Genomic DNA, 27,682 nt, shown 5'->3' with positions numbered 1-27,682 from the left:
CTGAAACACATTTTACTCAAACGATCTAATGTAAGCTTAATTAATTATAAATACTTTAGACCGGAGCCTCTTAGGAGAGAGGAAGTGCTTAATGTGCTATTTCTGTTGATAGAAACGTTTTTTTGATTGAACTCACTGGTGCAGTTTTTGGCGTCGATGGCGTCTCCGTAGTAACCGGGGGCGCAGATGTCACAGCGCGGCCCGGCCGAGTCGTGCATGCAGCTCAGACACTCGCCGGTCAGAGGGTGACAGTCGGTGAAGAGCATGTTGGGGTCATTGTTGCCGCTGCAGTGACACAGCTGGCACCTGCTGCCCAGCACCATGGGGTTGCCGTAGTAACCGGGGGCACACCTGTGAGAAGAGACACGTTTTTTAAAGATACATTCGTCTGCAGCATCTCAGATTAAGCTATATTTATCCGCGAGGGAAAGTAAATACTAACATGTTTTATGCAACTGACAAATGATCAGTATTCAGTATTTAACTGTAGTTTAGTTCAGCCATACACTCGTATTTAAAAGCCACACAGATGGCTTTTAGGTCACTGACATAGTTTTGAAAAACTTCTTCCAGGCTGAAGATTTTCAGAAACTCTCTTTTGTATCGTTGCTATATGTTACTCTTCCACTAGATTGAGACTTCTTATCAAACCCACTCTGTGCTGATTTACCTTTCACAGTGAGGGCCAGCGTAACCCGGCATGCACAGACACTGCATCTTGTCAGTCTTCTTCACACAACCCTCTGCAAAGCTGCAGAGACAAACAAAGAGTTATTACAAAATACTAGTATAATATACAATTAGAAAAGTAACTAGAGCAAGACTGAAAAAGGGAGTAAACTGTGCTGACTTGTTGGAGGCGACCCTCAGTGGGCAGGGGCAACTGGAGCATGACACCGCCTGTCCGTCAAGACTGTTGTTGCCAAGGAAACCACCCCGGCACGTCTCACAGTGGTCACCGGCCGTGTTGTGCTGGCAGTCCTGATGAAAGAGGAAGGAGGAAGGATACGAGATGATGACAATGCTGAACAAAGATGTAAAAAAAGACATGTGTGTTTTTATATTATCTCTCACCAAACAGATTCCAGATCCGTCCATACAGTGATCAGAGTGTCCGTTACAGTTACAGGGAACACATTTCCCCAAAAACAGACCAATAGTGTCTCTGTAGAAACCTGGAGCGCATTTCTGTCGATGAAAGAAACAAGTAAGTAAGGGATGGAATTATTTATCAATGAATAACACGACTAACTGATGATTAATGAACTCTTCTCGATTAACCTCACCTGACACGAGTCTCCGAGGTAGTTGGCGGGACACATGCAGATCTCCACGTTGTTGGCGTGGCGACCAGCAGGCAGGGTCTCTGCGGCTTCCAGCACGGCGCCGCGTATGGACACAGAGTGGGCCGACTGGGAGTGCAGGGCCCGGATCTGAAGGGACTCCAGACCCACCAGGACCATCATCAGCTCCTCACGGGACACAGAGTTACCGGTCTGAGCGTGGCGGAAACTTCCCTGAGAGGAAAAAGGAGGGGCAAAGGTCAGGTTTGGGCTTTAGACTGTTCCTTATTCCACAATGACCTTAACCTAACAACCTTGTTGTGTTTGAAAGCTGTTACCGTTCATGGTGTTCGCGGGTCAATTTTGACCCAAGATTTATTTCAGTCCTAACTTATTATGCATTCATAACCGTACAATCCTGTTGTTATGTTATGGCCCAAAACACATCACACCACATATTGCACACGTGCATGTGTGTGTTCAGGTTGAAGTGTTAGTGTACATATTCTTTGAGAAAGGTTGAGTTCCCGTGGGGGGAGGGGAGACCAGGTGCATGTTTTGCGAAAAAATTATTGTTACAGTGGATGAAGGGGGTGGGGTGTCTAAAGTCAAAGATGAATCTTGATTGGGCCAAAATTGACCCGAGTCACCCACAACAATTCTGCCGGGTCTCCCCAGACCCGAACACCAGATTATACACTTTTTTTTTAGAGACCCTCAGACTTGGCTGAAATGGTCAAAATCTGTTTTGTAGTGTTTATATCTGCTGTGGAGGATATCATGAAGCCTTGTTCCGATAAAAAAAACTAGAGCATACAGTAGTTATTATATAATTTTAACTTGAAACGGGTCACGGAGACCCGAACACAACATAAGGGTTAAAAAATATATATATATATGAACATTGTTAGACATCAAAACATGGAAAGTGACGCCTGCTGGCTAGCAAATACAATATGTTAAGAGATAGAGAGATAACAAACCAAATATAAAAGCACAACAAACACTAAATATTTAATGTCAACCTAAAAATAAACCACTTTTATTTGTAGGGGTGTCGCGCTATACCAGTAACTCTGATATTTAACATTTTTAATAATGATATCATAAATCGTTAATACTAAACATAAATTATTATGTGGTGTAAAAAAAACGTTCGACTTTGCATAGCATTATTTTTATTAATTAGTTTGCCACACATTTCTTTTATAGATATAACATGAAAACATCATAGTAAATTATTTTGGTCATGATAATCACTGCCAACTTTATGAAGCCAGAAAGTGTAATAGTGATAGTAGTCTTATGGGTTTTACACATTGACTTTACCTCCACCATGTGAACTATTCCCAGGTGAGGGTCTTCAGGTGAGGAGTACTCATGCTCCATGAACACCACGGTCATCTGGTTACCCTGTACAGGAAAGAAAACTGTGATAAGTGTGTGTGCAGTTATGTAACAGACTGTGTGTGTTCTGTTTCTGCAGGTTTCAACAAGTGCCTCTGTGTCCTTTCAAGACAACAAAGAGCGACATTAAATACTCATTTGAGTTTGTGGTCATACTGGCAGAAGTTAAACTAAACATAGTTCCTAGAAATTCTTCAAGTAGATACATTTATTGACATGTTAAAACAATACTTTAGTAAAAATAAAGAAACAGCATTTATATATATAGGGGTCAGACCAATGAAAAGCAGCGGCAATTTTACAAGATGGTGGGAATCCTTGATATCTGTGCCCATATGCATGTGTGTGTGTGTGTGTGTGTGTGTGTGTGTGTGTGTGTGTGTGTGATACCTTGAGAATGATGTCAGGCCTGGAGGCTTCAGCAGGCAGAGACAGCACGTCTCCTCTCATGGTCTGAGTGTGCAGACGGTACCTCAGATAACCTCCGTAAGATGAGACCTGGGGAAACACGGATACAAGGTAGTTTTAGGAGAAATAAAGGGTTAAAAAACAAAAAGGGGGGAAGGAGTAAAGCTTGAAAAGCATTAAAGACAGGAAAAGTAGACAGACTGCATCTTGATGACAACAACAATGGATTACATTCAGACTGCACAGTCAAACAGCAACAGGATCTTAGGCCTGTGAAAGATAAGACGCATTTATTTCCATAGCGTCCATGCAGGTTTTAGCATGGCGGGCATTTGAAGCTGGTTCGTGGAGCGTAGCAGGACTTAGTTTGGGGATTTAAATCAGACCACCAGCCCGCAGATTGATGCCGGCTGGATCTCACATGAAAGTTGTCGGTTTAAACGTCTAGACGAAACGTTGATCTGTATCCAAACACCTCGCTGGAGCCTCTGCACCGTCATGTAGGATCATTGTTTGTGTGTATAGGTGTGACCAGGTTGTGTCTCCCATGTGTTTTATCATTGCATCTATCGGAGGTGACGTACACTTCTCTATATTCATTCATTGAAAGATATTTTTGTCATGTTATCCTTATAAGTGTCACTTCAAGATGCAATCGTCTGGATTCATTTTCTCATCAAAGTCTTTTCTCAGAAGCACTTTTTTTTTTTGTATTCCTTCGGTATTAAATGTTTTATTGTTTTTTTTAATATTGGTATTGAAATGCATCATCGCCGAACTTTATCACACGGTAAGTGTTGTGAATTGTGTTTTTTTTCTTCTTCATCTACTAGAAACATTACATTACATTTTTTACATTTCATTGAGCTGACGCTTTTATCCAAAGCGACTTACAATTACCGATTACAGGGACATTCTCCCTGGAGTAACTAAGGGCTAAGTGCCTTACTCAAGGGCACACTAGTGTTGGTGTTCCTGGCAGGATTTGAACTCACAACCTTACGATCTTCAGCCCACATCACTATCCATTAGACCACCACTATCCCAAACATCCTAATCCAACCCTACATAAAGTAAAACCACTTCCTTTACGTATCCAATGATGCAAAAAAAACTCTTGCTTTAGTAAACCAGAAATTATTTCTTTTATGTGGACTTATTTTTGCAAACTTATTTCCTCTCACCTTGTCCCCCAGGTAAGTCTTTGGTGCGTGCCAGTGCAGGTCCTGGTAGACGTCGGGCACATCGCTGAGGTCGGCCTCCACAAGGTCCTGACCCGGATACACTGCGACCTGTACTTCCTGTTTGTCTGCTCCAAGCAACACCCAGCCGTTCATGTTCATCACCTGCAGGAGGGAGACCATGGTGAACGATCAAACGGCAACGAAACCAACAAGAGAGCAGTGTAAACATTAGTTCACAAGATGCTGAGAGAAAAAATAAATGTGTTGTTCTTTCGTAAAATCGAATTGACCTTTACGAAAGAAAAACTTTGAAGACAGACATGTTAGTTAAATGTCAGAATAATGATCATATGGTTTGATAATAAACCTGAAATGTTTCAATAACCCTAACCAACTAAACACAACATGTGCTTGTTTCAGCTTCTGTATGTGCAGGATCTGTGTTTTTTATAGTTCTAGTAAGAACAAAATCATCTGTAGTGACATGAATAAAGTTTGAGTGACAGTTACCTCGGTGCGTCTCTTCTCAGAGCTGCGGCAGCGGTCCGTGGCTCCGAAGCAGAAGCAGCTGGTGCAGCCCTTGGGGTTGGTTGGGTCCAAGTGGAACGTACCAATTCTGCACTGATCGCATCGGGAGCCCTGGACGTTCTCCTACAGGTGGAGGACACAGCAGGTTAGGGACCACTGGGATTACTGGAAGTGTGTGTGTGTGTGTGTGTGTGTGTGTGTGTGTGTGTGTGTGTGTGTGTGTGTGTGTGTGTGTGTGTGTGTGTGTGTGTGTGTGTGCACCTTGCAGAGACACTGTCCTGTGAAGTAGTCGCACACTTCCTCTTCAGTTCCTGCGTCGTTGCAGTCACATAGCCTGCAGTTGGGGTAACCATAGAAACCAGGAGAGCAGCGTTCACACTGACGGCCGACGACGTTGTCCTTACATCTGGAAAATATAATGAATGCAAGTATAATGAATGTTTGAGTATATGCGTCTGAATAAAGCTACACTTTTGACTTGTGTGTGCTTAAAAGTATTTCATTCCGCGAGAGACAAAAGGTTTATCGCTCCTCCTGATTATCCATCATGAATGACTGATTACTCATAAACATTTGGGCTTGTTAAGATACTCTCGCAGCCAACTGCAGGGTACATGCAAATGTGTCTTTGTTGATACCAAGGTGCCAGGATCTGAAGGGATGGAAGGCTTCAGGCAGAGAAATACCTTCAGCTTTACATCCAGGACTTGTCCAAACAAAGCTGACACATTCCTGGTTTTATCCAAAGCGACTTCCACACTCAATTCTGTGGACAATCCCCACAGGAGCAATTTGGGGTAAAGTGCCTTCAGGGACACAACGACATGCTGCCTGCAGTGGGGTTTGAACCTGTGACCCCCTGATCCGAACACCAACGCACAACCCACTGCACCACACGCCTCCCCTTTTAATGGTCGAATGATAGTGATTTCAGATGTCATGAAGGCGTACTCTCCATAAAACAATGTATATAATTATGTTCCTCTCAGATATCACTTAAGCTAGTCTCTGCCAAACCAAATAACCAAATAAGAACATTCTTAAAACAATTATCATAACTGACCCTGGCGAGGTATGAATCTCATCTCTAAACTCCTAGTAGGTCCTGACTATTCCTTTGAATGTCAGTGTTCAGTGTATCCCTGTCTCCACGAGGGCTGCACATTCAACTTGACATGTTTTCGACATTACAAAAAGGGCAGGTGCATAGTCCAAATCCCAAGAAGCACAATATTTGTTAAAGGCTAGACGTGTAAAAATACCATAAACTATTGTGGAGTTGAAGAGATATCCCGGCCTACAAATTGTATTCCACATACCTAACAAAACATATTTCTTTGGTACAAATCCTCTTAAAATATATTTCCCAAAGATAGCAAGGACGCAACATGATCAATCGTGAATCAAGTCCCAATTGTGAAATAAGTCAAGATAATCGCATTACCGTACTTTTCGGAATAAGCCGCGACTTTTTCCCCCATTTTTTTTGTACAGCTAACGGCCACTAGGGAACCTCCTAAATCTATGGATTTTACAGGTAAAATTAACCACCTTTAACTCTATGGGCTCTATGACCGGTCCGCGCCCGCCACCTTTAAGCGGCGAAAAGCTGGAGGCCGGAAAAGAGTGAGACAGGTCGCGCGCCAAAGTAAAAGTGGAACCGAGAGACAGAACGAGAGCAAGACAGACGGACAATTTAGCTGCTGCGGCTTATATGCTTATATGGCTTTATAGTCCGAAAAGTACGGTAGTCATTTTTTCCAAATCGTGCATTCTCACGGTTTGTTTTTCTAGTGTGATCATTAGAGGCAAAAACACAGAGCAGTGAGCAACGTGTTTGTTTAATCAGGTGTGTGAAGAAGAGAACTCTCTGTTGATCCTTGTCAGAACTACGATGGATTATATTGTGCGATACTGATCGATGTGAGATGGCTTTGCAAATACAACAAGAAGCTGCTGACAGACATATGGAGCCCATCACCGTATGACGACTGAAGGAGGAACACAGAGAGATAAGGAGCAGGACAGACGACTGTCGTGTTGTCGGCAGTCCTCTGGAGAGCAACGTTTTAAAACCTGCAGAACACAGACAAGAGTTGGCAAGTAGAGCTGGCCAAGCACGGCAATCAACCCAGAGAGGAGTCAGAGCCAAGATCCTGTCAGGGGAGACAACGGGGGGGAAATAACTACCTTTTTAGGTATTTCCAAACACAGGCCTGACATGAGCGTTGAACTTGCTAAACCCCAAAGCGAATGAAAACTCAGAGGTAATTACAAGAAAGTAAATTGCTGAAATCATGGAGATGGAAAATCTGTCTGCTTCTGATTAAGGCCCATAAGCGGCTCAGTCTTGAAGCATTACCGGTGTTCCGGAGGCAATAGAGATACGATATCCGCTTGAGTTATTTCCTCTGTGTCATTCCGTCGTACCTGCACTGTCCGCTGAGGGTGTCACAGCTCACATCGGGCGTCTCGACCCCGGGCCGGGTGCAGTTGCAGACCTCACACCCCACCACGGGGTGGCAGCCGAACGACTGGGGCTCACACTGAGTGCATTCTGGGAGCACCGTCCTCGGAGGGCAGATACAGTCGCCGGTCACCGGTTCACACAACCTCGTCCCACAGTTACAGGCTGGAGGAAAGACGAGAAGCGATACGGTTAGATGCAGGAAAGAGTAAATCCATCGTAAGAGAAATACAGTCCTTTGTTGTTTTCTTTGACACACAGAAGAAAGGGAACACAACTAAATCCACTTTCATTTGACTTGAAAGTAAGAGGCTTCCATATGAACATACTGCAGCCACAACACATGGATTAAACACCAACTCTTGCCATCATGAAATGTTATATTTGACTGTATGTTATTTATGACTGGCCTACAAGTTAAATGTCTGCTGTAAAATATGATTTAGAAACGTTCTGCCGCTAGGTTTTATCGAAATGTTGAGGATACATTTAGTAAACTTATGGACACTCACGTCTGCAGTTGGGGAATCCCCAGTAGCCCGTGGCGCACATGGAGCAGTCTCGGCCAATCACGCTGGGTCTGCAGTGGCACTGACCGCCGAACTGCTCGCAGGAGTCGCTCTCCGCTCCGACCTCGTGGCAGGCGCAGGGCAGAGCGCCGTTATTGAAGAAGGCGGAGAGAGAGACCGCCGAGCCCAGGCAGAACGGAGAGGCGGTGGTCGGACTGGAGTGGGGGGGGGGGGGAGGGGAGAAGAGAAGAGTCCATCATTCACACGTTGAAAGAAGCTTTCACTTGTTTGACAATAAGTGAAAACATAGAAACACTAAGATTACCAGTGTAGTCTTTCTAAACATGGCATGTTCAGTTCATTGCAAACGTCCCCTCCCAGTAACATACTTGATATAGAAGCTGTGTTGGCCACAGTTGCTGATGAAGTCGTAGGATTTATCCAGAGGTTCCTCGCTCAGGTAGCTGGAGCTGTAGCTCGTCTCAGGGACAACCAGCACATAATCCTGCAGAGGGGAAGGAAATGTTAACATGGATTCTGTATCAAAGCTGTAATAACTTAAACAAAATGACTTAAGAAAATAACTTTGGGAACAGAAGGAAAGGAAAAGGAAGGGCAGCAAAACTGACCAGCCACAGCGTCTTGCCGGCAGGTATCTGCACGGTGATGAAGACCTCGTGGTCCGTCACATCCAGAATGATCTGGTTCTCAGAGACCAGGACGTTACGGCAGCCGTAAGCGTGCGGACAGAAGGAGGCGTTGGCGTGGCCTGATGCGTATGAGAAAACACATGACAACTGGGTCAATTTTGATGACATGGATTTGTTATATTCATTTATCATTATTTCATATACGCAGCGTGGACCAACACTCAGTCTGTGTGCTCTCACCCTGCCAGATTCTTCCGCCGTTGATGTAGACCTGCACGGCGTAGTTAGGGTGCAGGGGCTGGTGGTAGTGGAGGATGAAGACGTAACGCCCCAGAGCATGGACACGGGTGGAGTACACAGCTGCATTCTGGGTAAGGAGATGATGGAGGAGGTAATGAAAAAGAGAAACATGGGGGGGATTGTTAGATGTCAGACAGATCTATAACTCAGGTTTCATTAACCTATTTTAATGAATGAATGTCACTCAGGCACTCTAACAGGTTTTAATTTAGGTTATAAATCATATTTGATAAGTTCCCTTCGTTGTGTTTCTGGCACGACACCAGCTTGGTTCGACGTCATCCCATAAAGCTTGAGATGTTGGGGAGTAAAAACACTTCATTTCTTATTACTGTAACTGAAGCTCTGCAGGGATTAACTCCTCTTGTGGTGTCCATAGCAGATAAGGACACCTCAGGAAACGGTTGAATGCTTTTATCAGTCCAGATTGGAGCTGTCCAAAGTCCATTTTATTATTGTAATGTTTCTAAGCAGGAGGACCTGCTGGCTATGAGACATTAACATCTGTTTCCTTAGACCCATACACCTTTGCATGTTGAGGTGATTTCCTACAATCGGCTCGATTTCATCTACTCTCGTAATCTGAAGCAAAACGGTAATTCTAGAAGAGTTTCACTTTCTTAGAGCAGCTGTTCCAGGTGAACCTCTTTTCAACAGCTAAATATGTATTTGGATATCTTATATCGAAGCATCACTATCTATTGAAGCAATACCACATCCTAAGTGTTGCAGTAAAACATTGAACAGCTCTAAACACGACCACTGGGAACATGCTCTTCCAAGAAATAATACAATTAAAATGTGTTGAATAACATCAGCGTGGTACCTGCAGGGAGTCCAGCCTGACGTGGTCGCTGTTATCCGCTCCGTGTGGAGGTCTGTCTCCTCCGGTCCAGAGGGAGGCGTCGCTCGGGTGGTCGGAAAGTGGGGGGGCGGCTGCAGGAGAGGCCGGGATGGGCTCCTGCATGGAGGAGCTCTGGCCCTCCTTCAGCACCAGAGAGTCTGACGGGGTCTGGAAGCGGGAAGGGACGCAGGAGGAGCTGCAGAAACAGAGGAGAGGCAGACGGGTAAGTTCATTTCTTAGTTTATGAGTTGATATTTAAAAAGGAGCTTCAGTGTTAAGTTACCTGTCAGGGGAGAACTGCCCGTGAGTGCTGATGCAGTGGACTTTAGGCTCAACGTCCTCCATGGTGAACTGATCTTTAGGCACCAGGTACACTTTGTGCTGAAGAGAGCAAACACACACGTTTTTAGCATTATCAAGATCCACAATGTGTGTTTGTTCAATTATATTAACATATATATACTGATCATTTGACATTCAAAATACAAACATACATCATTTGTATGAAGAGATTACTGGAGCAATCGTTTAGATGTTAACTTTTCAACACTATTTGAGATTTTATCTGAATAAAAAGTTTCATTTTAAATTTAAATTATTGATTTAAAGAAACATTTAATTTCTCTACAATTGTAGCCATTACCATCCTAGTATCTATTTTACCGAACGACTTGTGACAGACCCATGTTATTACACATCTAATGGAATCCATTCAAACTCTACAGTTTAGACCGTTTTTGTGGCAATGAAGTATTTCAACATGTGGTGACATTGAGGTTGTTGGAAAATGTGAAAATGTTTTGTTTATTCCAAATGATTTTGATGGGAGTGAACTGTACACATATGTTCTATTTCCAAACCCTAACATCTTGAACATCTTGAATGCTCTTAACCATCTTAGGACACAGAAAATCCTTCCATGGTTACAACAAATGTTTAGAAAGCTCATCACGTGACTGCTGCCCTTGATCATGTGACGTGTGACTCACCAGGAAGAAGCTGGCGCGGTCGGAGATCAGCTGGATCTCTGCGTTCTCGGGGAGAGAGAAGACGGCCACTCTGCTCTGCCCATCGATGGCCACGGCTCGACACAGGAAGCTGCACACACACACACACACACACACACACACACACACACACACACACACACACACACACACACACACACACACACACACACACACACACACACACACACACACACACACACACACACATTAAGAGCTGTTGACACACTGCATAGAGCTCGTAGGGTAACAGTAGACTGTGAAGCAGCTGAGTCTACACGCTACTGTAAAGACACACGAAAGTTTCACCGAACAAACACCGTGTCCTTTTTTAAAGGTTGATCTCTAGTTGACTTCCTTTCACCAGTTTTTGCATCAAACTCATCTAATGTGAAAATGACAGGGGTCTAAACTGATGCTTGAAGCAACAGCCTTTTTTATGATATAATTGGACGGTTCTTGCTTATAAAATGATTGTAATAAAGTATGACAGTGTTCAGTGTTTTCATGTAAAAAAAACTATTTCTGCATATTTTGTATAATCCCCTCTGCTTAGACAATTGGCTTGTTGAAGCTAATGGGCATCAAATGTGGAAACAGGACAGATTTATTGTTATTCTTCAGATGATCTGTATAAAACGAAAGGTCGGCGTAATCTAGGGGTGGTTCTATACAGAAAAGTAATGTGTTTTTTTGCAACGTGTTTGTATATGTCCTGTTTCGTATCAACTGTTTTTTTCATCTTTCCAGTCTCAGACGTTCTGCTGACCTGTTGATGTCTCAATCAAACCAAAGAGGCAACATAAGCAATGACTCTGAAGAGGCGTGTTGCTCACCTGTACTTGCAGTGCAGCAGGTTGACGCGGTGCTCGTGTGTTCGTGATCCCGGCATGTTCACAGCAACGGCGAGAGTTTGTGGCAGCTCTTCCTCGCTGGAGTATTCCACGACCAGAGCGTACTCCCCTGCAGACGGCAGGCGACCTCTCAGCTCAACGCTGATCTGCGGCAGCAATGGAAAGAAAAAAAGCGATTGAAACTCTGCTCATAATACAGTTTGGAGAGGTGAGAATAAAGCTAAAGTGTGTTGCATCGAAATCAATATTCCCTCTCTTACATCGAAGCCGCTGCAGACGGCCATGTCGGGGTGGCGCGGGGTCACCCTCTCCGTCGGGCAGGGGCGCGGCAGGTGGTTGTCGTTGCGGCAGCTTGCATCGTTACCAGAGATGGAGGGGAAGGAGTCCAGAGACAGATATCTGTACTGCAGACAGCTGGACAGAGAGAGCAACAGGCATTAGAGGTGGTGTGAATATGTTTCGGTTAAGAGGACAATGTTTCCAGCAAGACATCCTTATATGTGGATCTGTCCATGACTAAAGAAAGACATGGTTATAGTCAGTCACGATATTGATATATTCTTCATGATCGTTTGCTACTTTCGAGTAAGAAACCTGGATCTGCATATTTACTTCCGATTGGCTTCAGGCACTGCGCTGTAGCTGCAGGGCTCAGAGACTTTGATCTGCAGGATGGGAGCTTCGTAGTAGGCGCTGGGAAGCAGCACCAGGTAATCCTGCAGGTGAAACAGAACTAGAGTTATTACTGTGAATTATAAACGAACACAAAACAGAGTAAAAGCCTACATTCATCTACTTGTAAGGACATGTTTACGTCTATTCTAGTTATTATCTCGACAAAATAGGACAACGTTTTTCTGGTGTGTGTGTGTGTGTGTGTCTCACCAGCAGGATTCCCTCCGCCTCTATCACCACGGTCCAGGTTCCCGGGTTCAGGACGAACGGCTCCACAAAGTTGTTCTGGGGAACGTTTACAAAAGTGGAGTCCACACTGGGAGCAAAGACGATCTGTTTGGACTGCTCTGAACCTAAAGAACATGCCAAGTTAGAAACCCGAAGATAGAATTAGGATATTACTTCAGATACATTTGAGTGAAAGACATTTGAAAATTGGCCAATACTAATATGAATAACACTAAAAACACGTTTTAGAGGTAAACAAATGTCATGAATGTGTAATAAATATACAAAACAAGCAACTGTGACGTCAACAGGAGCCAGGAACTATGAGTTGCGGTTCACTTTGGTTAAGATGTACAGCACTTCAAACAAGACACTGACAGACTCATGTAACTGAATCTACAGTTACAAGTGAAAGATTCTTAGCGCTATGTTTAAAATGAAATGTTCACATTGTAACAGACACTCACAAACATCCACACTGATACTCTCTTGTGATTGGTGGACACCTACCTCTGCGGTTGACCTGATAGGCTGTTATTTTACCGTTGGAGGTGGCGCCCTCAGAGTTTACATATCTGAGGATGAAGCGAGTCAGATAGACGTCTGCCTCACTCACATAAACCTGAAGCTTCACTGCGGTCTACAGGACGGGTCGGGTGGGAGAAAGGGAGGTGTTGGGGGGGGGGGGGGGGGGGGGGTAGAGGGTGTGAATACTTTTAGTCTACAAATCCCTGATCTGTGGCCCTAAAGGTTAGAGGAGACTGAGCAGAGGCCGCCACCGACTGCAGTTGAAAACCACCAACCGTCACACACATCCCTCCATCATCTCACACACAGACAGGAACACCGAGAGAAAGGAGGAAGCAGATTTACCCAGGAATTAAGCACATGTTTCAATAACAGTTGAATTGTCTTTTTCTGCGTTTGGAAGTTCAGGTCATAAGAATTTGAGAACCAGACGCACTTAAGGTTGTCTTTGCATAGTAACTAATGTCCACGATGCATTACATTACATCTTAGACATTGCCTTTATCCAAAGTCATTCCTAATAAGTGCTATACACCTTGAGGATAGAAATAGTAGGAACCTGCAAGTACTGTACACTAGTTGTACTGATAAGCCAAATCTTTTAAAGTAATACTGAAAGTGTTTATTTTATTTTAATGGCCAAGGTGCGGCCAAAACACTTTGGCTTTTATTTTGCAACGGAAAATGAGTGGACTTTCTGGCTGTGCTGATATTCATGGAGAGCTTCTTATCTAAATGTTTACCATTCTGAAACCAATATATTTAAATGTAGCTAAACTTCCTGGCTGTTTTATACACAGAAAAAGTTTTATTATCAATTTGAATGATTATTTTCCCATGGGTTGATGATCCCCAGTGGGAATTCTGATGTAAACAAATCTGAATTCATGAGTTATGTCTGTGGAGCACGGCTGATATCCTGGGCAAAGCGTGGGAATCGACAGCACACACACAGAGAGACAGAGCAGACGGTGTGTACTGCGCTGCCTCTGCAGTGAGGTGTGGAGGGATGAGAAGAGACAGAAGAAGTTCCTCCTCTCTCTTCCTGTTCCCATGCAGGAATACATGACTACAGGCCAGACAGAGTAGGGGCCCTCGCAGCACTCACAGTTACCACAGTAGTAGCTCCAAGTGTCCTCAATGACCGACACCCGGCCCAGAACATCCGCACCCCCCCTGTTGGCGTAGCGCAGCACAACGTGGAAGAGGTCTGGAGAGCTGACCGACACCGAAACCAACACCTTGGACTGCCGAAGGACCAACGAGCAAGGCAGCAGGGGGAAAGGGGGGAAGGGAGGGGCGAAGATGAAGGGAATGATAAGGTTTAGGAAAGAGGAAAGGGGTCAAGTCAGGATGGAAGGAGAGAAGGGGGTAAGGAAGTAATGTGATAAGTGTAAGGAGGCGGGATGGTGAATAAAGGGAGTAGAAGGAAGTGGGAAGAGAGGAGAGGAAGTTAAGGAAGGACGACACAAAGTGAAGTAGATTTAATGAGTTAAATAGCAAGAGGAGAGGAGGTGGAGTGATAGAGGATTAAAGAGGTGATAGAAGATGAGATGGGGGAGAACATGAAGGGGGGAGGGAGCAGAATTTGGGAAACACCGAGAGAAAGAGAGAAACCAAAGCAATACTTTAAAACCAGCACCTTCACCACCAATTATATTTCTCTTGGGATTTTCACTTCTTCAGCACAAACACCCACGAGCTCAGAATGCTCCAAATATATTATTCTTCAAGATTCACTTCATGCTTTGAAAGATTCTTGACATTTCAGACACTAAAAAACACATCTGAATATATTCTTTCAACAATTGCACCAGAAGGAGCGTCAAATGTGAAGTAAACATGTTTAACTCCAAGGTCCCTTAGTAGAACCTATCAGTTCCTATGTACTGAGAAGTGATTCTACCAAAGAGAAATATGCCTTCAACATGTATCCATGGAACAAGCCGTTTATCTCATGCAGGAGGAGCATCAGTAATGCATAATACAAACACAAATCAAAACATATTAAAATACATTCTATATGTGTGCATGTTGTTTAAATATTAGATAACCTATCTGTACCATGACAAGAATGATGATGATCTGTAATTATTGTCGTATCTAAAGTCTTTAAAGTGGAGTTTATAAAAGTAAAAGCTGTTTATTGTTAATATAAAATAAGAAAGGACTTTATTCATCCCGAAGGAAATTGTTGTGCCAGAGTTACAACTATACAATAAACACAGCAGCACAATAATAATAAAACGGTACACTAACAGTGCAGCCCCTTCAATAACGGCGCCAGATGTTGCAACTTGTTCTTACCTGGATGGGCGACATCTGGGCGTAACCTCTCCAGCTGAAGTCGCTGAACTCCAGAGGATTGTAGCCAAACCTCACCGGCCTGCCGTCCAGCAGGGTGCCCTCCTCAATCTCAAACTTCAGATGATGGAGGTCGGGGAAGTAATGATCCGGACGAGGTCTGCAGACACAGCAAGAGCCATTCACATGGAAGGAGAAGCTCATGTCGAAACAAGGTCTGGGTGACCAGGTGGGACACTTGTGCTGTTCAATTTGGGTTTGTATCTTACTCGTGTTTTGTATTGTTTTTACGTCTATGGCTTCTGATCTGGTTTCATTGTCTCATGTTTTACATTAGTTTCATGTCCTGTCTGTTTTTATGTATTAAGCTATGTTTTTATTCAGTTGGTGATGTACAGCACTTTGTTCAACTCTGTTGTTTTTAAATGTGCTATAGAAATGGGATGCTCATTCATATTAAGTTATGGTCTGGGGAACAGAGATCTCAACAAAATAAATAAGACCTCAGCCAAAAGTTATTGAGTTATTAAGTATATTAAAACTAAAGTATCAATGTATGTCACATTTAATCAACTAGTGCCTACATGTATGGTTAACATTTAAATCAGTAAATTAAATGGCATATTAATCAATGTATGTATTTTTATAAATATATTTATTTTGGTAGGTTTGCTCTTCCGTAATAAATTATAATTATTATAATAAAGTACATTTGTCTAATAACTTACATACTTTTACGTAAATAAGATATGAATGCAGTACTTTAACTTGTAATGTTAAAAAAGTTAAGACAAAGCGCCTTAATTCCCTGCCCTTCTTCCATTTGTAGTCTGAATACATTCCCATTTGATTTCACAGTATGTACTTTCTGCATCACAAAGGACCAATAAGGGGAAGGATGGAAAATAAGAAAAATATATAGACTATTTTGAGATTCATTATTAACACCATTTGAGTGAAAAATGGGAAAAAAGTGCCCCTTATCTCCTTAACAACAACTTAACCTTATATCACGAAAATTAATTTAACAACCATATATCGTCATTATTTATTTAGCAGCTGTTGTACTCACAGATTACACTTGGGTCCCTCCACGTTGGGTCTGCAGCGACACCGGCCGTTCCTCTCTCCACACGACTGGCCTGCTGAACCTCCAATGTCACACTGGCAACCTAACAAACATCACACACAAATTGAGTACAGGATGGAAGCATCAACGTAGTGCAGCTTTGTTTTATGAGAAGAAAACGATTAAGAAGAGTTATTAAACGATGCTAAGGAGCGCTGACCCTGGCAGCCGAAGTAGTTTTGTTCCTGCAGGTTGTAGTATCCGTCTTTACAGGTGGAGCAGGTTCCACTGCAGGCGTTTGGCTTACAGTGACACTGACCAGAGCCCTGTTCGCAACAAGAAATACTTACTATTAAAACAAAAACACATCATTCCGTCTAATTATCTTTCATACAAAGACATATGACTTTATGACCTATGTTAGATTACACAATGTAATGACTGTAGAATAATACATGTGTTGCTGGTAGTGAGGGTTAAAGCTGGCCCTTTAGAGAGCGGCACCAACCTAAAGGGGTGGAAGTGAAACGTTATCATTGCCACTTCAATCATCAATTTGAAGCTATGCATGAGCTTAATGCATCAAAGTACATAACCTTTCCAGGAGGGGACACTTTGACTCAGATGTTCAATTCAGAGGAGGAACTACAGTGCTCACCTGTGCACACTCTGCCACACCGCTGATCGTCCCGGCAACGTTACACTCACAGTCTGCAGGAGACAGTAAATACTTTAGTTTACATAAGATCACCAGCTATTGCAATCAAGCTAGTGAAACCTAGGGTAGGGTGTGTGTATGTGTTGCTAGTGTCTCTTACTGGTGCATCCATCAGAGGTGTCGGGGGAGAGGTTCCAGTACAGAGGTTTACATGTGTCGCAGGCCGGGCCCTCCACATGGCGCCGGCACTCACACTGGCCCACTGGAGGCGGCACCACGTACTGAACAGAGCCGGCAGGGTGGCAGGTACCAGCTGTTCATGACAAAGAAAGACAACAAATATTGTTTCAAAGTAGATCTGAACAAACCGTGAAGTGGCAGAAAGCATCTATTAGCAGAATTAATATATGAACATTAGTTTCCACTCACAAGTTAGTTTTGCCCCATTGCAATTTACATTATTTATGCTTCCATGAGCAGTTTTGCCCTCGCTTGTAACCATAGCATTTTCTCTAAAACGCATGTGTGTGTGTGTGTGTGTGTGTGTGTGTGTGTGTGTGTGTGTGTGTGTGTGTGTGTGTGTGTGTGTGTGTGTGTGTGTGTGTGTGTGTGTGTGTGTGTGTGTGTGTGTGTGTGTGTGTGTGTGTGTGTGTAAGTGGTCAGCTGTAGGTCCCATTAACTGCAGCTGTCACACCTTGTTTCTATTATGTTAGGCCAACACTTGGTCGTGTTTAACCTGTGTGTGTTTGTGTTTGTGTGTGTGTGTGTGTGTGTGTGTGTGTGTGTGTGTGTGTGTGTGTGTGTGTGGTGTGTGTGTGTGTGTGTGTGTTGTTATTACCTTGGCAGTTGGGGAAGCCATAGGCGCCGTTTGCACAGCTGTCACACCTCAGCCCCGCCACGTTGGGCACACACACACACTGTCCCGTCAGCTGGTCACAGCTGGTGTAGCGAGAGCCCTGAGCAGAACACTGGCAGGCTGGACACACAAGATCAGATTTTATTATTCATATTAAAAGATAAATATGGATTCATTTACCCAGTAAGGATCTTATAAAAGCTTCAAAAGAAGTCTGGTAATCATCCATGCTTCAGAAACTATACAAAGTTTAGGTTTTTCTATTATTGTGTCCAACTGTATAGACACATAGCAGGGCTTCAACACCTTCTTGAACATCACATTCAAGGACTTTTAAAAGATGTCCAGCCCAATTCCCTCCAAAATGGATCTAAAAATCTATCATTGATAGATGTGATTGAGACACACATGCAGACAGCAGAAAGTAACCTCTTTAGTATAGTTGAGTGGATACAATATAATTCATTTTTTAGAGAATTAATAAATGTTCTAGCTGAAACTGTATAAAAAAGACTTTCAATGACCCGTCTCTTTATATTTTATGTATTTTTTATTATGCATGTACATTATTTGTCCATCTGATCGTACACGTAGCACAGATTAAATTATTATTATTAAAACATTATAATTGGACAGAAACAAGGACGTTTTATGGCTTGATGAAAAGTTTGGTGACTTACGTGTGCAGCTTGGGAAACCATAGTAACCAGGAGCGCACTGGTCACATGACGCTCCGCTGTAATTGGGCTGGCAGTGGCAGTGACCTGATGCTGTACAGCTGCTGTCCAATGAGGTGCGAGGATCACAGCTGCACACTGAGAAAACCAGAGGTGTGACACCTTGTTACAGAAAACATAATAACTAGTACATTTGCAGTAAAATCAAGGATACAAAGTTTGTTAAGGACAAAACTAAATGCAAGACAATCTATACATCTATATTACTTCCATTCAGTTAAATATAAACAGTTTTGTAATTTTAACAGTTACAATAAGTAATGGAGAATAATGCGTTTAGTCACCATAGTCCAGGGATGTTCGGTATCTTTTCATTATAACTGTATTATTATAGCTTTTTACTTATTGTCCATTTCTCTTGCTTTCTTTTTCACTGAAAAGGTTGAACCCTAATAAAACCTCATAAAATGTCCCATGGCAATATAACACTTCATAAGAAGGTGCGTTAAGTGTTCCCATGTGCGTCTCCATGTGCGTTCAGTCCGACGGATATTATATTCTCTCGTTTTTATTACAGTATGCAGCAGTAACAGGTGCATTTAATCACCTTTAGGTTTCTCTGTGTGTGTGTGTGTGTGTGTGTGTGTGTGTGTGTGTGTGTGTGTGTGTGTGTGTGTGTGTGTGTGTGTGTGTGTGTGTGTGTGTGTGTGTGTGTGTGTGTGTGTGTGTGTGTGTCTGTCTACCTTGACAGTTGGGGTAGGAGTGGAATCCAGATCTGCACTGTTCACATCGAGGACCCTGAAACTCAGGCTTACAGAGACACCGACCCGACGCATCGCAGCCTTCGGGCAGAGAGCCGACCGAGCTGCAGGCACAAACTGCAGAGACAGAGAGAAAGGGTTTGTAATTCAGATGGAAATATATTTGAGTTGTGCACCAAGCAATCACACTTCTGTTTTCCAAGACTAATTTTAGGCTGGCACTTGGCAACTTGGGATGGGCTGTTTTCACTTAGAATGTTGCGTTTCAAACCGCAAGCAACCAATATATTTATTGATATTTATTGTACCTTTAATCTAAAAAAAATGTTTTCATCAAACACAAGCATTCTCTAAAAAAACTAAACAAAAACAAACCCTGGATTTTATAATAAAAAAGGAAGAACATCAAATATAAATGCTGAATGTACATCTACTCCCGTTGAACATAGATATGATTGTGTTGACGTTGTTGGACAGTGTCGCTTCAGATGACTCACATTGGCAGAGCGGGTAGTTGTTGTAGCCTGGCGCACACTGGTCGCACTGGTAACCTTGGAAACCGCTCCGGCACACGCTGTGACCGGTAACAAAGTCACATGACCCGTCCTGACATCCGGGACCTGAACACTGACAGGCTGCATGAACACACACACACACACACACACACACACACACACACACACACACACACACACACACACAATTATAGTCGAATATATAACTAATATTTTGTATTATTCAGAGTTGACAGTCTACATCTGTTTACACTGGTTAACAAAGCTTAGCGGAATGCTGTTTATTCAGGAGTGTGTGTGTGTGTGTGTGTGTGTGTGCGCGCGCGCGCTCGCTCCTGGGTGGTAAACTGGAACAGGATAAATAAACAAGCTGATAAATAAAGCGTCTAGAATTTCTTCTTCTGTTTGTGTCTGTTTGTGTATTTGTATTTGTGTCTGTTTGTGTATTTGTATTTGTGTCTGTTTGTGTATTTGTATTTGTGTCTGTTTGTGTATTTGTATTTGTGTCTGTTTGTGCATGTTAGCAGAACAAATGGGCCCAAAACCATTCAACTGAAGTGTGGCGGTCTCGACAAATGATCAGGTTCTTCCATGTGATAATTACCTGCTTTAAAATGAAAATAAATAGAATATTTAGCGGTAGTGGACGGTTGGTTGGACAAAACCACAGCATATGAGGCATCACCTTGTAGGTCACAATATGTATCAGTGTTTTCTCACGTTTTATAAACCAAAGGATTCATAATTAATTAACTATCGGGCAGAGTCATTACCATAATCATTGGTTGCAGCCCTTTACATTGTACATGTATGTAACCCTCCCTCACCCTGACAGTTGAGTCCGTGGAAACCAGGAGCGCAGGTGTCGCAGTGGTCTCCAGTGAAACCCGGCTTACAGACGCAGGTCCGAGTGCGGGGGTCCGGCCGGCAGGAGTTATCCACGGTACCGGCTGCACTGCACTCACAGTCTGCACACAGAGGAGAAACAGGTCTGTTAGCAGTGTTGATCTTGTAAATACAGTTATTTATCTTTTGATTAACAGGAGACAGCCAAGCTTAAAGGTCCCCTATTATACTGTTTTTCATCAACATATTATAGGTCTCAGATATATACAAAACCAAATGTACTCCAAATACCAAACAGATCATTGCAGCATTACCCATAATCCCCTCTGTTTCAGCCCTGTTTCAAAAGTGCCGATTCTCTGTCTGTTACTTTAGATGAAAATAAGGAGCCCCTCCCCACGCCCCTCTGAGAGGTATCTGGTTACAAAGAACACAATGGTGCTCGAGGAGGAGATTCAGGTGATAAGGGGGTTACCTTGGTGATAAGGGTTAGCTTGGTTGCTGATTGGCTGATGGTTATACAAGCCAACAAAATCGTTATGACATCATAAAGTGGCCAAAATCAGATCAGCTCAATCTTTTTATAGAAATGGATCAGGACAAAAAGAGAGGGGGTCTTTGTTCATGAAACTTTCAGAATCTCTTTCCACAGAGGGGACGCATGTTTATGTAGAAAATAAGTGAAAAAGTGGATTTTGCATAATAGATGAACTTTAAGTCAGTTACTCTCTACTGTATGAGGAGAATGAATGATATTTCTTTCCCTATCACAAACAGGCTGATATGAGCGGAGGCTCGGCAGGTGGGGAGGTCGAGACTGAACACTGTTTGGGATTTTACAGCTTATCACATTCCTCTGAAATTCCATTCACACCACAATGACTTTCCCAAAACTCCCCCAAACATCTGACTCGAACCAAAAACATCAACAGCCTAACAAAGGAGAGGGAAACACAGATACAGTTTGAGAGTATGACTCAAGGTCAGTTTGTTGTACAGTAGGACTAACCATCTTTACATATTTCCCCTCTGAACATATTTTCTCTGAACTGAACCCATTAATTAATTTAATAATTATTCTGAAATGCTTCGTATTCCAAGACACTAAAGCAGAAAAAAAGATGAGATGAAAGTCTTACTGATGATCTCTCCTGCTGGTTTGGCCTCGCCATTGTTGTTGTTGTTGTTGGGGTAAGTGGGAATAGCTGAAGGACAGAGAAAGACAATCATACTCAGAAAGCCTCCGTGTTTCCCACAGCGGGAAGATATACATTGTATCAGCAAACAATTCAGATAAGAGGCAAAATAAAACGAGTCGACTTACATTTTGAAGAAAGAGGCAAGCATGCGTTAATAACATAAAAAGAAATTATTATTATTATCTCCAGTAAAACATAAGAAGCAGCTTTGTAAAAGTAAGTTACAACATGAGGGAGAGGGAGATTAGAAAACAGGGAAATAAGCAAAAAGTAGTTAGTAGTAGTTTCGGTACCACTTTACAATAAGACTCGTTTGTAATTAATGTATTAATTAGGTTGTGAACGCTTTATAAATCATTAATATGCTTTTATAAGACATGAGATAAACAGGGCAACTGTGACCGGTTGCTTGCCAAATAGTGAGCCCACATTTATCTGTAATGCTAAGCCTTATATTGGCTACTTAGTCATCTTGCCAAATAGTGAGCCTGTGTTGATGTATCATATGTCCATGTTAGAACTGGTTTATAAATGGTTCTTAATGATTAACAAAGTGTTTACAACGCTTTATGAATCCTTTATAAGGGTAGTCTTATTGTAAAGTGGTACCGTAGTTTCTTTTGAATGTTTAGCTGTTATTATCATTATCTACACAAGACATGTATTTCAATGTCTTGTTTAGTCTCTTTGGATATGAAATCCCGAAGCTCAGACAGTGTTTGAGGCGTTTCTGTTGCTCACGGTAACAGTCGGGGAAGTTCATGAAGCTGCCGGCGCAGGAGTCGCAGTTCTCTCCGCTGTAGTGTGGTTTGCAGAAACAGCGACCGGTCAGATCCTCACAGGTACCGTCTGTAAACTCTGACTGACACTCACAGCCTGCGGAGAGGCAGGCGGAGGAAGAGGAAGAAGGAGCACGATGAGGAAGAAACATTAAGGCAGGTAATATAACATTAAGACAACGTTGAAGAGCAAAAAGAAACCATCTATTAGCCAGCAAATGATTGGGGGAAACATCTAAGCCAAGACTCTAATGACTAATAAAGGGCCACAATGGTGTTCATATGCATGCTAATAAACAGTTACCTTATTATAACATATAGGTACTATTATATATAACAGTACTTTTGATATGTTCAGTACATCTTGTTATTACTTCTGCACATTCATAGTAAACCCAAAAGAGAAAAAACGACGCCTTTTAGTGTTGAATATATTATATCAGCCTTTGAATGATTTCTGACGGACTCACGTGAGCAGGCCAATGGGGAGTCGATGGATTGGTCAGGTGACCTGTAGAAGGTGGGGATGCAGCGCTCACAGTTCACTCCGGTGGTGTGATGCTGAAAAGAGAAGAGTTGCCATTAGAAGTTGCTTCGTGACTTTTATCAGCAACCAAAACGTACTTGAAGAGAGGCAACATAATATAATACACAGAAAGACGACATTTATCAGATTTCCCCACACTTTTAGAGACTGTTATTTACCTGGCAGTTGAGGCAGACGCCCCCCCCTCGGTTGTGTCCGTGCATGTCGATGCTGGCTCTCCTCTGATCCACCTCGGGGTCGTAGTAACAGTCGAAGGAGTGACGGTGACAGTTACACGCTGAAACACAGACAAATAGAAAATAACACATTTAGAAAGCAGGCAATGGAAAATGACTGTTTTGAATAATGCAAATATTAATAATCGTTTTAACTGCAGTTTTATTTTACAGATAAAACAATTAAAACACAGATGTATGATATTAATAATGATACAAGTGTTAAGCTCCAGAAAGCTAGTGAGCCAAGTCAGTTATTTAGTGATTAAATGAACCATTTAATTTGTTAACTTAATAAAAAAACATCTTAAACTGCATATAATCTATTATGTTGTATTAATTATTCTTTAATAACTATCTGCAGAATTATAATGTATCTATTAAAAACATTAATACATATTATTTGAATCGTATTATTATTATTATTATTATTATTATTATTATTATAGGGAGGCAGTTAAAAAAACTAAGTAAGAAAGATAAACTCTTGTTTCAAATATGATGGTCAGAGAAACTATGAAACGTATTGTAAATGTCATGGGACCTAATTTACTATATGCTACTTCATATATCTCTTCACACGCAGGTGGAAAGAAAACAGGCACACAAGTTGCACACATAATGTATTTGTAACAGTGTTAGTGTTCACCTGAAGGGTTAAAACTCCTGCAGAGAGACAAGAAGCAGGAGAGGAGAGAATACAAAGGACGAGAGGAAACAGGAGACAGAGTATGAACGCTTCGTCACTAAAAGGAACAGTTGTACATCCTTAGAGTCTGGAAATGGACATGCGACGTTTCATCGTGTTTTATTCAATATTCCAGCTACAGAAATGCTTCATTACTTCTTCAGTGACAAGTGTATGTTACATCAAACAAAGTCATTTCATCTCAGTGCCCTATGAAGTCACTTTGTTGTGTTGAAAGCCGTTTCCTCCGACAGGTGTTCATTAGGAATGAGAGACTACACACTCTGCTGGGGATCATGTTTAGTCTCCAAACAAATTAAGCAGAGAGAAATGAGAGAAGCTGTAATTATCTCAACCAGCGTAATCATTTCCTCCAGAACACTTTGATGATTGAAGTAGATGTAAGGGTGGGGATATTTTATGAATCATAAAAGGGTCATTTCACGTCTGATTACAGTCCGTGATCAAAGACGGCTGCAATCTCTTTCAGGGATGATTACGTTACACTGTTTGTAGTTCTTTGTAGAATCTTTAAAGAAAAAGACACAACCAAATCTGAAATGTTTGATTTTAACACACGCAAGGTAAAAGAGTAAATGTTTCTAGTTCTTAATTGAAACTTTTCTTCACTATGGAGACGACCAGAAAAGGACTCGTGTTGGTGCTTCAGTAACCGACTCCTTTGATCATGTGACTAAAAGGAAGCGGACGTGTAACGCCGGCGCATTGAACATGTACACATCCAGTAGAGAGATTGCATACGTCCTTTGACTTACTCTGAGATAAAGTGAGCTGAATGCTTCAGATGTGCGCATGCATGAAATGCAGAGCAGCGTGTACTCTTCATGCAGAGTCTGTGACACCCTGATAGAGCTTTTTGTTCTTATCTGACCCTCAGCCCTGAGAGGTGCCGGCTTTATGAACCAGCGCTCCTTATCCTCCGTCTCTGATATCACGTTGCCCTTTGGTGACCTTATTGCCATTGTGCTACTCCGTTAAATATAACTGCAGCTTTGATAACAGTCTGCTCTCACACGTAAATATAACCAGAGTTTTGATAAGGCCAGGCGGCAGCAGAACGCAGACAGAGGATGTTTTAAGGCACGATCAAAGCTGATTATCTTGGTGAAATGCTTTAAAGGAGGTGATCATGAAGCCAATCATAAATGACTATGGCTTTAAGAAAAGATAGTTGAGCTAGTACGAAATTATTCCTCTTAAATCCTGAGTCAAATTGTGTGTTTTTAAGATTTAAAATGCAAGTGTGAATGTATGTGACTCCCAGCTGATTGTACATTAAACTGGGGAATCGTTACTCTCGCGACCAAAAGATGAAACTCTGCACATTGTCAATCATAAGGCGTCGTTTTGCGTCACGCCATTTTAAAAATCAGTGTCCAGGAGAATATTTTAAACTTGTGCAGGATGTCCTGAGCTGCAGTCGTGATGCTTCTCTCTGACCAATCAGTGGTCGCCAGAATTATTACTATATAGTCTAGTATCAGATCAGCTTGTTTTATATCTTATATCTATATCTTACGACTTTAGCAAATCGAAAATGAAATAAGTGCGGTGGAAATGTGGCGTGAGCAGAGACGGATCTTCTTCTTCTTGTAAATATGTTGAGCATATTCAGGTAAATGTAACCAAAAGGCCTGGAGGAATTTTCTCGAGACACTGTTCAGATGTGTGAACGTATGACGAAAGCAAACAGCAGCACATGTGTCTGTTCAGCTTCATTAAAATAGGGCTACCCTTTTTGTTGAATCAACACATTCCTCTGCAGGATCACAGTTTAAAGTGTGTGTGAGTGTGCGTGTGTGTGTGTGTGTGTGTGTGTGTGTGTGTGTGTGTGTGTGTGTGTGTGTGTGTGTGTGTGTGTGTGTGTGTGTGTGTGTGTGTGTGTGTGTGCGTGCGTGCGTGTGTGTGTGTGTATAAGAGCTGGCACAAGTTCTCCCATGTAAGCTTAAGTGTGTTTGTAAGTCGGCGCGCACTGTGTCAGGTACTACTACTCACGTTCACACTCGTTAGCCTTGTACGTGTTGGCCAGTTTCCATGGTAATTGGTGGTATCCGGGGCAACACTGGCCACAAGACAAGCCGCATGTGTTGTGCTGACATTCACACTGTAACCTGAAAACAACAACAACAAAAACAGCATGAGTAAAGAAAACAAAAGATTACGTTTGAACCTCTTAATCCATATTTTCAAAGACACACACACACACACACACACACACACACACACACACACACACACACACACACACACACACACACACACACACACACACACACACACACACACACACACACACACACACACACACACACACACACACACACACACACACACACACAGGTATGTACCCATCTCAGCCCATTGTGCTTTGGGTAAAACATCACTTCAACTTTTCTCCAAAGTTCACATTCTGCTACTGTCACTTCAAAAAGAAAGAAATGAAGAGAGAAGGAGAAGGAGTGTGACAGAGTCAAAAGGAAACAGAAAAGTGGAAGTAGCCCCCCGAACAATGAAAGGGTTAATCTTTCTCCTTCATCGACAGCGGCTGACTGCTTCACCCCGGTTTTTAATCGGATTAGAGAGTAAAGCCACGGCATGCCGAGTGTGGCCAAAACAGCAGGGCGAGAAGGAAAACCTTTAAAAGCCATTCTCTCGTCACCAAGGAGAGACAAACACAGAGGACTCGAGTTGGGAGAGAAGTGTGCTAAAAAGGAAGGAAACTAATCAAAGATAATAACTAACACATTGTATTCCTATGGTTTACGTTTAATTCCAATACTGAGCTACTATCACTTGTTAAAGTAGTACTAGTGTTTATTTCATTCATTTATTTGGTTGATATTACTTTATTTTACTATTGAGGTGTCGACAGACTTTGTGTAAAAGTAATTTGAATGTCTTTATGGAGCGGGTGGGTGTGTTTTGCTTTCTGCTCTGGGCTGATCATGTGTGTGTGTGTGTGTGTGTGTGTGTGTGTGTGTGTGTGTGTGTGTGTGTGTGTGTGTGTGTGTGTGTGTGTGTGTGTGTGTGTGTGTGTGTGTGTGTGTGTGTATTGTGTTTCAACAGGCTCATTGTATTCCCAGCTTTCACCTTTACCATCAGATCCCTTCATTCAGTCTCTCTCTCTCTCTCTCAGTTGAATTCACACGCTCACTCGTACACCCCCCTCCCTCCCTCTCCATCCTTCTTTCCTTTCCTCCCTGGCGAGTGTTTCTGTTCAAGCGTTTTAGGAAATGACTTTCAATGAACGGTTTCCACCCGTATTCACTACTTCCTGGTAAAAAAAATAATACAAAATATACATTTGATGTGAGAATGTGTTATTGTGAATTAGACAGGTTTTTTTCTTTGCTTACATGTTTTACTAAATCAATTATCAAGGTAAAGTTATGAGCAGTAATTCACCCTGAGCAGGACTGTCTCTTAATGCATAAGGCAGTCAGTGTTTCGTGGCCTTTAAACAAAAGACTGCCGAGTTTCTCCCGGTCTTGATAACATCAGCAGCTACAGGTCGAACCTTTAAACAGACCTCCAGTCAGCAGCCCTGCTGGCGTCTATAACACACCTGCTGGATATAAGGACGTTAAACAAAGCATTGCTTATAGTTTTCAGATCTGCATTCTTTCGCCCTGACACAAACCAGACTGAGCATCTCCAACAGCTTCATGAGGTCAG

The 27,682-nt window shown here is 42.4% G+C and overlaps 1 protein-coding gene across 2 annotated transcripts in view; it reads right to left on the bottom strand.

Annotated features, from left to right (window-relative positions):
* lama5 (laminin, alpha 5) overlaps positions 1-27,682 on the bottom strand; it is a 95,694-nt gene that overhangs the window by 21,628 nt on the left and 46,384 nt on the right. The window contains exons 7-44 of one of the 2 annotated variants that reach the window (XM_034087438.2): positions 26,003-26,118; positions 23,242-23,360; positions 23,007-23,097; positions 22,499-22,633; positions 21,698-21,763; positions 20,540-20,680; positions 19,695-19,832; positions 19,180-19,314; positions 18,440-18,574; positions 17,742-17,879; positions 17,064-17,216; positions 16,904-16,956; positions 16,466-16,571; positions 16,249-16,348; positions 15,180-15,336; positions 13,981-14,119; positions 12,327-12,469; positions 12,054-12,157; positions 11,702-11,855; positions 11,424-11,587; positions 10,570-10,678; positions 9,864-9,961; positions 9,563-9,776; positions 8,677-8,803; positions 8,416-8,555; positions 8,176-8,291; positions 7,790-8,001; positions 7,241-7,442; positions 5,072-5,216; positions 4,793-4,933; positions 4,283-4,444; positions 3,081-3,188; positions 2,613-2,696; positions 1,287-1,517; positions 1,075-1,188; positions 851-981; positions 671-751; positions 137-351 (exon numbers count right to left, since the gene is read on the bottom strand). In XM_034087438.2, coding sequence (XP_033943329.1) covers positions 137-351; positions 671-751; positions 851-981; positions 1,075-1,188; positions 1,287-1,517; positions 2,613-2,696; positions 3,081-3,188; positions 4,283-4,444; positions 4,793-4,933; positions 5,072-5,216; positions 7,241-7,442; positions 7,790-8,001; positions 8,176-8,291; positions 8,416-8,555; positions 8,677-8,803; positions 9,563-9,776; positions 9,864-9,961; positions 10,570-10,678; positions 11,424-11,587; positions 11,702-11,855; positions 12,054-12,157; positions 12,327-12,469; positions 13,981-14,119; positions 15,180-15,336; positions 16,249-16,348; positions 16,466-16,571; positions 16,904-16,956; positions 17,064-17,216; positions 17,742-17,879; positions 18,440-18,574; positions 19,180-19,314; positions 19,695-19,832; positions 20,540-20,680; positions 21,698-21,763; positions 22,499-22,633; positions 23,007-23,097; positions 23,242-23,360; positions 26,003-26,118 — 5,117 coding nt within the window. Of the gene's footprint in view, positions 1-136; positions 352-670; positions 752-850; positions 982-1,074; positions 1,189-1,286; positions 1,518-2,612; positions 2,697-3,080; positions 3,189-4,282; positions 4,445-4,792; positions 4,934-5,071; positions 5,217-7,240; positions 7,443-7,789; positions 8,002-8,175; positions 8,292-8,415; positions 8,556-8,676; positions 8,804-9,562; positions 9,777-9,863; positions 9,962-10,569; positions 10,679-11,423; positions 11,588-11,701; positions 11,856-12,053; positions 12,158-12,326; positions 12,470-12,854; positions 12,985-13,980; positions 14,120-15,179; positions 15,337-16,248; positions 16,349-16,465; positions 16,572-16,903; positions 16,957-17,063; positions 17,217-17,741; positions 17,880-18,439; positions 18,575-19,179; positions 19,315-19,694; positions 19,833-20,539; positions 20,681-21,697; positions 21,764-22,498; positions 22,634-23,006; positions 23,098-23,241; positions 23,361-26,002; positions 26,119-27,682 lie in introns of both variants that reach the window. The other variant, XM_034087441.2, reaches the window with a different exon arrangement.

The sequence above is a fragment of the Pseudochaenichthys georgianus genome, chromosome 7, assembly GCF_902827115.2.
Source record: "Pseudochaenichthys georgianus chromosome 7, fPseGeo1.2, whole genome shotgun sequence".
In the NCBI taxonomy this organism is placed as follows: Eukaryota; Metazoa; Chordata; class Actinopteri; order Perciformes; family Channichthyidae; genus Pseudochaenichthys; species Pseudochaenichthys georgianus.
Note: the sequence above shows the minus strand (reverse complement) of the source record. Positions and strands in the feature narration are given on the sequence as shown.